This window comes from Aethalodelphis obliquidens, unplaced genomic scaffold (genome assembly GCF_003676395.1).
Source record: "Aethalodelphis obliquidens isolate GAN/ISIS:26980383/991018 unplaced genomic scaffold, ASM367639v1 scaffold9, whole genome shotgun sequence".
Lineage (NCBI taxonomy): Eukaryota > Metazoa > Chordata > Mammalia > Artiodactyla > Delphinidae > Aethalodelphis > Aethalodelphis obliquidens.
Genome location: NW_020837953.1, coordinates 15,129,514 through 15,142,038, shown reverse-complemented (window position 1 = coordinate 15,142,038; position 12,525 = coordinate 15,129,514). Strand labels below are relative to the sequence as shown.

The following is a 12,525-nucleotide window of genomic DNA, read 5'->3' as shown; positions in this document are numbered from 1 at the left end:
AGGCCAATCTTATTTATTAACATATAGGCAAAAAATCCTAAAGAAAAGCCTCCAGACCCCAGATGGTTTTATTAGTGAAATAACACCAATCTTACACAAACTCTTGTAGAAAATAGAGGAGGCAGGAACACTTCACAGCCAGTTTTAGGAGGCTGGCATAATTGTTATACCAGAATCTGACAAAGGCATTATAATAAAAGAAAACTGGAGACCATTATCCCTTCTGAACATAGGTGTAAAAATCATTAATAAAATATTAGCAAAGATAATCTAATGGTGTATTTGACAAAGTTGGATTTAACCCAGGAATGCGAGATTAGTCTAATACTAGAAAATCAATCACTGTAATTTACCACATTAACAGAATAGAGGAGAAAAACCATATGATTATTTCAGAATATGCAGAGAAAGTACTTGGCAAAATCAATACTCATTACTGATAGAAACTCTAAACAAATTAGGAATAGAAAGGAACTTTATCAATTTGATCAAAGTGGCCTATGAAAAATCTGCAGCTAACATCATATTTAGTAGTAAAATGTTGAACTCTTTCCCTCTACAATCAAATGAGAAACAAGGCAAGGATGTGTACCACAGACAATCCTAGAAAGTGGAAAGAAGTAAAACTATTTATAGAGAACATGATTGTTTATATAGAAAAATCCTAGGGAATGTACAAAACAGTCATTACAACTATAATAATGAATTTAAGTTGTAATATATACAGTTAATATATAAAAAATTGATTGCTTTCCCATACCAGAGCAAGCAATTGGTAAGTGAAATAAAGATTTTATTTACAATAGCTTCAAAAATCATCTTAACTTTATATAATATTATACAACAACTATACTTCAATTAAAAAAAATCTTCTGGGCTTCCCTGGTGGCACAGTGGTTGAGAGTCCACCTGCCGATGCAGGGGACACGGGTTTGTGCCCCGGTCCGGGAAGATCCCACATGCCGCGGAGCGGCTAGGCCCGTGAGCCATGGCCACTGAGCCTGCGCGTCCGGAACCTGTGCTCCGCAACGGGAGAGGCCACAACAGTGAGAGGCCCACGTACCGCAAAAAAAAAAAAAAAAAAAAAAAAAAATCTTCCTAGAGATAAACTTAGCAATAGAAGTACAAGATCTTTTTGCTGAAAACTATAAAACATTGCTTAGAGTAATTAAAGCAGGTCTAAGTTAGTGGAGAAATACTGTGTTCATGGATATAAAGACTCAATATTAGGCTGTCACTGCTTTCCAAATTGGTCTGTAATCCCAGCAGGCCTTTTTTGGGTAAAAGTGAATAATCTGTTTCTAAAATTCATATCGAAATGCAAAGAATCTAGAATATCCAAAGCAATATTGAAAAAGAACAAAGTTAAAGCACCCCATGATCTGACTTCAATACTTGATATAAAGCTACATGATCAAGAAAGTGTGGTGCTGGCATAGGCTAGAAAAATAGATCAGTAGAGTGCAGTAGAGAGCCAGAAATAGCCCATTCTATTACAATTTGATTTTCAACAAAGGTGGCAAAGCAATCTGTTGAGAAAAAGATAGTGTTTTTAATAAATGGTGCTGGAATAAGTGGATAGCATATGGGAAAAAAATGAGCCTTAACCCCATCTCACATATTACCCCAAAATTAATTCAGACATGGATCATAAACATATGTGGACCTAAACATAAAGGCTAAAACCATAAAGCATATGGAAATAAAATGTAGGAAAATATTTTTGTGTCCTTGGCATGGGCAGAGTTTTCTTAGACAAGATACTAAAAGCATTAACCATTAAAAAAAATACTGGCAAATTGACCTTCGTTAAAGTAAAAACTTTTGTTCATCAAAAGATGCCACTTATGGGCTTCCCTGGTGGCGCAGTGGTTGAGAGTCCGCCTGCCGATGCAGGGGACACGGGTTCGTGCCCTGGTCCGGGAAGATCCCACATGCCGCGGAGTGGCTGGGCCCGTGAGCCATGGCTGATGAGCCTGCGCGTCCGGAGCCTGTGCTCCACAACGGGAGAGGCCACAACAGTTAGAGGCCCGCGTACTGCAAAAAAAAAAAAAAAAAAAAGAAAAAAAAAAGAAAAGATGCCACTTATGGTGGGGGATGGTGGTGGTGTGATGAATTGGGAGATTGGGATTGACATATATGCACTAATATGTATAAAATGGATAACTAATAAGAACCTGCTGTATAAAAAAATAAATAAAATTCTAAAATTAAAAAAAAAGAGGACAGAAGCGTATTATCTAGAGAAATAGAGGTCAATCAGCAGAAGAATTAAAAGAGAAAGGTTAAAAGTAGCCTCGTGGAACTGAAGGTTGAGGAGAGAGGATGAAAGGATTGTTCGCTATATTCGAAGTTGTTCTATAGTGTTTGTGTGGTTTTTTTTAACCAGATGCGTGTGTCATTCTGATAAGAATGAAGTCAACTTCTCTTGCCCCTGTTATTCTCTGCTTGAGCACTGAACCCAACTTGTAACTACTTTAGTTATGTGTGTGATGACTCAGTTACTGTCTTTCTTCCCATTAGACTGTAAGCTCCATGAGGACAAGAAACATCTGTCTTTTTCAAAAAAAAAAAAAAGATGCCACTTATGGGAATTCCCTTGTGATCCAGTGGTTAGGACTCCACGCTTCCACTGCAGGGGGCATGGGTTTGTTCCCTGGTCGGGGAACCAAGATCCCACAAACCGTGTGGCATGGCAAAAAAAAAAAAAAGAAGACACCACATATAACTTCACTAGGCAAGCCACAGGCTGGGAGAAAATATTCATCAAAATATCTAATAAAGGACTTGCATCTAGAATATATGAAGAACGCTTACAACTCAATAATAAAAAGATAAATAGTCCAGTTATAAAAGGGGCAAAATATTTTAAGGTAATTCATACAAGAATATGTACTGATGGCTAATAAGCACATTACAAGATGCTCAACATCATTATTCATCAGGAAAATGGAAATCCACAGTGAGATACCGCTACACACTCACAAGAATGGCTGAAATTTAAAATACTGATATCATATCTTGGCATGAATGTAGAGCAATTCTTATATTATTGAGGGTAACCTATATTAGCTAGAATGTGGAGCAATTGAAACTCTCATACATTGTTAATGGAAGTGTAACATGGTATAATCACTTTAGAAAAAGATCTGGTAGTTTCTTATAAAACTAAACATACATCTATCCTATAGCCCAGCAATTACACTCTTATTTACTCAAGACAAATGAGACATAGGCCTATTAAAAAGACTTGTACAGGAATGCTAATAGCTCAAAACTGGATATAACTCAAATGTCCATTAGTAGGAGAAAGGATTAATAAACTGTGGTATATTAATATGATTGGATATTCGTACTGTTATATACAACCACATGGATGAATTTCTGAAACACTATACTGAGTGAAAGAAGGGGTTATATAAAGAGGTTCATATTTGTATAATTCCATTGATACGAAGCTCTGGTGAAAGAAAATCTATGGTGAAAATATGGGAATAGTATTTGCTTGGGGCAGGGGAATAGTGGTTTGTTGGGAATTTACCAAGAAAGGACATGATGAAACTTTCTGAATTGATGGAAATATTCTGTATTTTGATAGGGATTTAGGTTATAAGCATATACATTTATCATACTTATTCATTGGTACACCTAAGGTTTGTGCAGTTCAGCGTTTACCTTAAAAAAAAAACCCAACATGAAAAAGTTGTAAACAAATACTGAATTCTACTTAATGATATACATACTGAAATGTGTACTGATGTCCACAGTCTACTTTGAGATGCATTAAAAAAAACCCGAAAACAAAATAACAACAACAGAAAAAAAACAGGGACTTCCCTGGTGGTGCAGTGGTTAAGAATCCGCCTGCCGCTGCAGGGGACATGGGTTTGAGCCCTGGTCTGGGAAGATCCCACATACTGCAGAACAACTAAGCCTGTGCGCCACAACTACTGAGCCTGTGCTCTAGAGCCCGTGAACCACAACTACTGAAGCCTGTGCACCACAATTACGGAAGCCCACACACCCTAGAGCCCATGCTCCTCAGCAAGAAAAGCCATTGCAATGAGAAGCCCACGCACCACAACAAAGAGTAGACCCCGCTCGCTGCAACTAGAGAAAGCCCATGTACAGCAGTGAAGACCCAACACAGCCAAAAAAAAAAAAAAAGACTCCTCGCTCCCAATGCAGAGGGCCCGGGTTCGATCCCTGGTCGGGGAACTAGATTCCGCATGCATGCTGCAACTAAGAGTTCGCATGCTGCAACTAAGAAGTCTGCATGCCGCAACCAGGAGTCTGCGTGCTGCAGCGAATATCCCGTGTGCTGCAGCTAAGACCCAGCGCAGCCAAAATAAATAAATAAATAAATATTTTAAAAAACCCAAATGGGTGGATAGATGGCTAAATATGTGACAAAGACAATATCACAAAATGTTAACAGTTGTACAGTCTGGGTTGTGGGTGTGTATATGGATGTTCACTGTACAAATCTTTTAACTTTTCTGTTTCCTGTGTTTGAAAATTTTCATGTTGTATTGGGAAGAAAATGGTGTTACTGGTGTAATGAAATACAACTCTTGATTTAGTTAAAAAATACACTATAATGGCAACAAGAAAATGTAAGCTATCTAGAAATAAATATAACAAAAGATTTGTATAATCTTTATGTGAAAATGTATCAAACTTTATTAAAACATATTAAAGAAGACCTAAATAAATGGAGAGATTTACCATGTTCTTATATAGCGGTTGTCTGTATTATAAATGTGTCAGTTATCCTCTAGATTGAGTGCAGTGTCAAGTTTTAATCTACAACTTGATCCTAAAATTTATATGGAAGAGCAGAGTCCCAAGAATAACTCCCATAATTTTGAGGACTAATAACAATGTGAGTGGACTTGCCTTACAAATATCAAGATTTATTGTCAAGCTATACCAATTAAACAGCATGGTATAGGCACAGGGGCTGACAGCTCAGTGGAATAGAATATAGTCAAGAAAGACACCCCTGTGTACATGGAAACTTAATATATGACAGAACTGACATTGCATATCATTTAATAAATGGCTTGGGATAATTGATCACTCCTATAGAAAAAAATATAATGGGATTCCTATCTCCCACCATATGCAAAAATAAGTTCCAGGTATATTCACAAACTTAGTGTGAAAAGTAAACCTATAATCTTTTAGAAGAAAATATAAGTAAATGTATTCATGTCTCTGTGTGTCAGGGATGTATTTCTTAATATTTATTTAGGCTGCTATGGGTCTTAGTTGAGGCATGCGAGCTCTTAGTTGCGGCATGTGTGCGGGATCTAGTTCCCCGACCAGGGATTGAACCTGGGTTCTCTGCATTGGGAGCGAGGAGTCTTAGGGATGTATTTCTTATATGTAAAAATAGATAATATAAAGGAGAATAATAGATTTGATGATATAAAAATTAAATTCTTTGGTGGCTTCATTAAAAAAAAGTAAAAAGACTGAGAGAACATTTTCAGTGAATATAATCCACAAATAATTAGTATCCAGAATATATTAGGTAAATACCTATACTCAATAAGAAAAAAGATAGAAAACCTAATAGAAAAATAGACCAGGGATATACACTTGACCCTGTGTCTTGGCAGGCTCCCCAGCTGCAGATATGGAGGGCCAACTGTACTGTATGGTGCTGTTTTATCTAAGGGACTTGAACATCTGCAGGTATTAGTATCTGCCAGGAATTCTGAAACCAATCCCCCGCTGATACCGAGGGACGATTGTAAATAGGCAATTCACAGTTGAGGAAACCCTAATGGCCAATAAACATATAAAACACTGTTTAGCTTCACTAGTAATTATGGGAAATGGCAATTAAACCCATACTGTGATATGATCACAGCCATTAGATTGACAAAAATTAAACAGTTTAATAAATGCCAGGTATTGGCGAGTATGTGAAATCATTTGTTCAACAAATTTTTGAGCATCTACTACTTGCCAGTCACTGTTCTAAGTTGTTGAGGTACATTACTAAATAAAACAGACTAAGATCCCAGCACTCATGGAGCTTAGATTTTAGTGGGGAAAGACAGAAAATGAACAATAAACATTATAAACAAGTAAATTACGTAGTACGTTAGAAGTGGTAAGTGTATGGAAAGTGTATTGGTTATAAAAGCAGAGTGGAGTAAGAGTGTGATGGGGTGGAAAATATGTTGTAATGTTATATAGAGCTATCAGGGTAGTAGGTTTCATTAAGAACTCAGGTGAAAATTGAGCCAAGAGATTTGAAAGCTGTAGGGGTTAGCCAAGGAAATATTTGGGGAAGAGGAGCATTCTAGGCAGAGTGCACAGATTAGCACAAGGCTTTAAGGCAGAAGAATACCGAATGTGTTTGACAAACAGTAAAGTCCAGTGTGGCTGGATCAAAATGTGCAAGTGTGCATGGGAGAGAGGAGGTCAGAGAGATACTGGGGAAGGGTGGTGGGTCACCCATTTAGGTCTTGACTTCTATTCTTGAATGAAATGGGGAGCCATTCCAGGATTTTGAGTAGGAGTGTTGTGATCTTACTGACCTTTAAAAGGATCACTCTGTTAAGAATAGACCTTGTGGGTTAAGGATAGAAGCAGGAATGGGATACCAGTTGGAGACAGTTGTGAGGCTGGGGAGAGACCATGGTGGCTTGGATCATAATAGCAAAACCCAAGAGATTCTGTAACTCATTTAGCAGTAAAACCTGACCTAATTTGAACTCTTCTGGTGACAAAACTGAACTGAGACTAGAGTTTTTATCACATTTATTGTGGCTGTCATACACTTTACTGGAGAAATCTTAATGTTTTTGATGTATTTTGTTGGTGACCTAGTCTTTGTTGAGGGTGTTATATATTATATATATATGTGTGTGTGTGTGTGTGTGTGTGTGTATATATATATTACTATATATATATATATATATAACACTATTACTTTAATTACCCACCCCCAATTCTGATTTCTAAAGCATGACTAAATCCAAGGTTTTTGGTTAAGAGATTGTAAGCATGTAAGTCTTTGGAGATAGTGGAAAATGGTTGTATTCTGGCTGTATTTTAAATTTAAAGCCATTAAGAATTCCTGTTGGATGGGATGTGGGGTGTGTTAAAAACAAGAGTCCAGATGTCCAGGGTTTTGGTCTGAACAACAGGAAGAATAGAATTACCGTCATCTGAGATGGGGAAAGGCTATGGTTGGAGTCCGTTTTGGTGGAGAGAACACATTCAGTTTTGGACACTTTGGATTTGAAGTGTTGAGAAGGCAATTATAAGTGTCAGGAGTTTGGGAGACAAGTCTGGAAAGGAGAACTCTTAGGAAATGTTGGAGGGGAAAGGTAAATTGGTACAGTCATTTTGGGAGCAATTTCTGATGCAGTTTCTGACTTAGTTCATGCCACATCTAAGTGTATACTTCCAAGAAACTTTTTATACATGTGCATGAGGAAGCAAGTACTACAGCATGTTTATAGGAGCATTGTTTTGATGGAGAAGAAAAACATGGGAAGAAAATTAAATTTCCATTTACTGGAGAATGGATAAATAAGTACTGTAAAAATCTATAGACTGGACTACTGTACTATAGATATATGAACTAAAGTGAAATATATTCATATGGGTGAATCTCCTAATTATAATGTAGATTGATGTCAGCAGATGAATATATACAGTGTTTTAAGTATATAATTTAAAAATGTGTAAAACAATACTAATAATTTACGGATATATGTAATAAAAATAAAGACACTTATGGAAAAGATAAACAAAAAATTAAGAATAGTTGTTAAGTGGAGACTAGTGGGAGGTGGGACTTGATAAATTTAGAAAGCAAGTCACAGGGGCCCATCTGCTATTGCAAGGGTTATTTCTCATGTCAGTGGTGTGTATAGTCATCTCTTTGTGATATTATTATCATAATAATAAATTATTTATTATAATAATAATAAATTATTATTTATTTGTCAAAAATATTTTATAATTAAAGAAAATATTCCATTTCATTCCTTTCATATCACTGACTCTAATGATATGAGTCCTTTACGATTCATCAGCCATTGATGGCTGGCCCAGTGAATACCTGGAATCTTCATTGGCCAGTTGGTTCCATCTAGTGGTGAAAGTGCTGCAAGTATTCCGTGAGACATTCGTTTTGGGAAGGAAGAATGAGATGATAGATAGTTAACCAGACTGCTTATTATTTCACTAAAATTTGAGAGACAAAGAAGAAGGTTATTATTTAGAAATATTGAGTTTTTGCCATTATTAATATGATGCTATAAATCTTCTAGGACATTTAGTACAGACCTGTAGGACTCAGATGGGTCCTTATTTCTCTCTAACTTATGTTTGTGTTTTGCTTTTCAGAAGGAGTTGAGCCTTCCAAGAAGAGGCAGCTTGTAAGTAGATGATGATTATGATTATGATTATGATATCCTGCTTAGGAATCCCTCCTGGGGACTGTTCTCAGTATCACTCAGAGGACTCTCATTCATGAGTGTTTTTTTCTGTGGACTCCTGCCTGGGCCAGTGAAACCAGTGGGCCAGTCAACTTCTTTCACTAGGTCAGCTCCTCCCCTCTCCCTCATCAGTCCCCACCCCAGATCCTCTTCTCTGTGTCAGTTTTTGCCTAGGGTCTGGGGGAAAGCTGCCACTTAAATACCCATCACAGTCTTATGCTTGTGTTTTGGGCTTTACTGAGTTTTAGTAGAGTCAAGCTTTTTTAGAATGTTAAAATTGAAACTCTTAGCATCTACATCTGTCCCATAGCATGGTACTAGGGAGAGGTCAACAAGTTGGGGCAAAAAAAGCTACGTTTGGGTTCACGGTTGGAATAGGGCTGTCGTTTACCTTTTTGTTCTCTTCTGGCTTCAGGGCTGGGGAAATTCGTTAATAATCTTTGTCTCTGGGGCTTCCCTGGTGGCGCAGTGGTTGAGAGTCCACCTGCCAATGCAGGGGACATGGGTTCATGCCCCGGTCCGGGAATATCCCACATGCCGTGGAGCGGCTGGGCCCGTGAGCCATGGCCGATGAGCCTGCGTGTCCGGAGCCTGTGCTCCGCAATGGGAGAGGCCACGACAGTAAGAGGCCCACGTACTGCAAAAAAAAAAAAATCTTTGTCTCTGGATTTCAATTTCATAGGTTTTCTTGGCTTGCTTTTTCTCTAAGACTTCTGTTGGGGTAGTACTGCATATTTGGCTAATCAGAATCATCTAGAATGCTTATTTTTCAGATTAAAAACAAACATTTAAATAATAGAAGCAGTTAAAATGCAGATTCTGAGCTTGTTTAAAATCTCCACGTCGGGGCCTGGGAGCCTGTACTTTTGTACCTGCGAGCACAGCCACTGTGATTTTGCTAAGGAGCCAGATTTGGGAAACACGAAAGGAATAGGGCTGTGTTAAAACGATGGCTTTGAAAAGTCTCTCACAGACATGTATGAGACATGGCTACAGAGAGGACGACAGTATTCCTATTTATTTATTAAGTATACTTTATGTATGTATCATATGCATTTAAAAATGTGTGAAACACATGGTGTTTCTGTTACTGTCATCCTGGGATTTTGTTTTGTAAAATGCTCCAATGATTAAATTGTCCTCTGAGATTCTTGTAAAGTCCTTTGGGCTGCTTTATGAAAGCTCACTGTGCTTTGATATAGAGAGACTGGAGTTACGAGTCAGCAAACTCCTAGGGTTCAGTCTTGGCTATGTCACTTAATTGGCTTTGTAATGTAGAGGAATTGCTTCATCTCCTCAGTTGCCTTATCTATAAAATGATAAACCATGATGATACCTGTTTTATATATATATAGGTATTAGAAAGATCACTTAATACATGTAATAGTGCTTCATTTTTTAGTTTTAGTCTAAGGTGTGTTAGTTTCAGAATTCTTGTAAATATATTAGGTTACATTTGGATATATTTCATTATTTAAGAGTCACATTTCTGTCTTTAAATTAATTTCTAGCAGTGGATCTCAATTCTAGGTTCTCAAGTGTCCTGAGTCTTCTAAAAATTGGGCAAGGGCGCTACCAGGACTCTTAATGGAACGATACACTGAGTAGGTATACATAACTGAAGGAGAGTGGCTTTTCAGCATCACATTCAGCAAATATTTGTACTTGGTCACTTTCCTATTATTTCTGTCATTTTTTTCTTTTTTCTTTTGGTTCCCTTTATTTGGAAGTTCTCTGAGATTTGCCTTTGCTTAAGGTTAGGTGAAATGAATTAAGTCCTGAGGCAGGTAGCTTCTTCTAGGAATGTGTGCCTCTAATGAATAGAGTTTGCTGAGAAGGAAGGATATCCTGTGAAAATATTTTTATTTGAAACTGGAGAAATTTTTGGATCAATTTAGTTTTTTTTATTATTGATTGAATTTTTTCTTTTTTATAAATTTTAATCTTTATTTATTTGGCTGCGTCGGGTCTTAGTTGCGGCGCGGGCTCTAGAGCGTGTGGGCTTAGTTGCCTCGCGGCATGTGGGGTCTTAGTTCCCCAGCCAGGGATCGATCCTGTGTCTCCTACATTGGAAGGCGGATTCTTAACTACTGGACCACCAGGGAAGTCCCAGGATCAATTTAGTTTTAAACTAGAGGAATTCCTTGGTTATTTATTGTAGTTAAAGTTAGGCGTATTCTAACTGCCTTTAAATATTTAGTTAATAAAGATCAGAAGTACTTTTTTTTTTTTGGCTGCACTGCGTGGCTTGTGGGATCTTATTTCCCCGACCAGGGATTGAACCCCGGCCCCAGCAGTGAAAGCACCCAGTCCTTAACCACTGGACCTCCAGGGAGTTCGCCAGAAATACTTTTTAATAAAGTAACTCCCATTTAAACAATTGATCACTTAGTAAATACATACTAATACCTACTGTGTGTTGGGCACTGATCTAAGTTCTGAGGTTATAAGATTCAATTAGACACATTCCTCTATTTTGAAAACTTAGAGTAAAGTAAACCTGAAAAGTATATATTTTTTATCTTTAGTATTAGAGTAGAAAGGGTTTTATTCTGGAAGGAATCTTGGAAACATAGATACTAACCTAGGCTTTGCCACTAACAAGTTATATGTGGTTTCAACAGGAACTATCATTTCTGGGCTTGAAATGCCTCACTTGTAAAATGAGGGGGCTGGCTTACCTGGGCTTACCTGATCTCTGTGCTTAGTCATCTCCCCAAATAATTGAAACTCCATGGTACCTCTTCTTCAGAGAGCTGGGCAAGTCTTCGCAGGGAGTATGCAGTAGGAGGCAGAACATGGCTTAGCATCTGAAGTAGAGAAGACAGGAAATTAAGAACCACAAAGCGTAAGGTGTTTTGAATAAGTTTAATCAATACTTAAACATTTGTAGTAAGTGTGGAGAAACTGATGTTAATAAAACGAGTGACTTACCACTTAGCCCATTATTTCTTGTCCTTGTAGCCTAGTCTGGGAAGTTAAAAGTTATTATAATTGTCCTCTGAGTCTTGGTCAGAAGGAGAGGGGTATTGTACTTAGATCCCTGTTTGCTTCTGCCCCAGAATGGCTCTTGCAAGAGCAGAACCTACTGTATGCCCACCAGGTATAAAGGCCCATTTCCTTTGGCATGTTCTCACTAGTATACATTATGGGTGCAGAGAGATTTGGAGTTTGCAGCTGGTTTGGTGTTCTTGTCTTTAGAGAGGGAGTCAGATTCATTTAATTAGCATAATGTTAAAATAGCTGAGCAATATAAAATAAATGAAGTTCAGTCATTTTGGAGGCTGTCAGTTGTTATGCTTTTCCATGTAATTTGGTAGTTGCATGAAAATGGACAGGAATTAAAAAATGGATTTCGAGATGTATGTGATATCTTGTCATTATACAAAATGCACTTCCACCCAACAAGTAATTCCTCCAATGTCTCCAAATTAGTAAATGGAATTATAGCATAGAAGTAAAGAGCCTGGGCTTGAGAGTCAGGCAGACCTAGGTTGAGTCTCTGCCCTACCATTTACTACGTATTTTTTCATAAAACAAGTTACTGCATTTCTGTTTGTCTTTTTGCTTCCATTTATTCATTCATTTGTTCAAATTCATCCATCCATCCATGCATCTATCATACTGTATTTATTCAGTTCTTGTTATGTGCAGGCACTGTTCTAAATACTGGAGATACAGTAGGTTTTAGCAGACAGAGAGACGGACAGACAAAAGCGTGTATGATATGTCATGGTATTGAGTGCTATGAAGAAAAATAAAACCAGATAAAGAGATATGAGGGTATGTGTTTTTGTGGGGCAGGGGTTGAAATTTTTTGTTTTTAACTAATTAATTAATTTATTTTTGGCTGCGTTGATTAATTTATTTATCTTTGTTGCTGCTCGCGGGCTTTCTATAGTTGCGGCGAGCGGTGGCTACTCTTTATTGCAGTGCGTGGGCTTCTCATTGCAGTGGCTTCTCTTGTGGTGGAGCACGGGCTCTAGGCACGCAGGCTTCAGTAGTTGTGGCACGCGGGCTCAGTAGTTGTGGCTCGCAGGCTCTAGTGCAGGCT

At 37.8% G+C, this 12,525-nt stretch overlaps 1 protein-coding gene across 7 annotated transcripts in view; it reads left to right on the top strand.

Annotated features, from left to right (window-relative positions):
* MAST2 (microtubule associated serine/threonine kinase 2) overlaps positions 1–12,525 on the top strand; it is a 204,507-nt gene that overhangs the window by 76,318 nt on the left and 115,664 nt on the right. For 6 of the 7 annotated variants that reach the window (XM_027108629.1, XM_027108628.1, XM_027108627.1 and 3 more), the window contains exon 4: positions 8,380–8,411. In XM_027108629.1, the coding sequence (XP_026964430.1) occupies positions 8,380–8,411 (32 nt within the window). The remainder of the gene's footprint in view (positions 1–8,379; positions 8,412–12,525) is intronic. The other variant, XM_027108624.1, reaches the window with a different exon arrangement.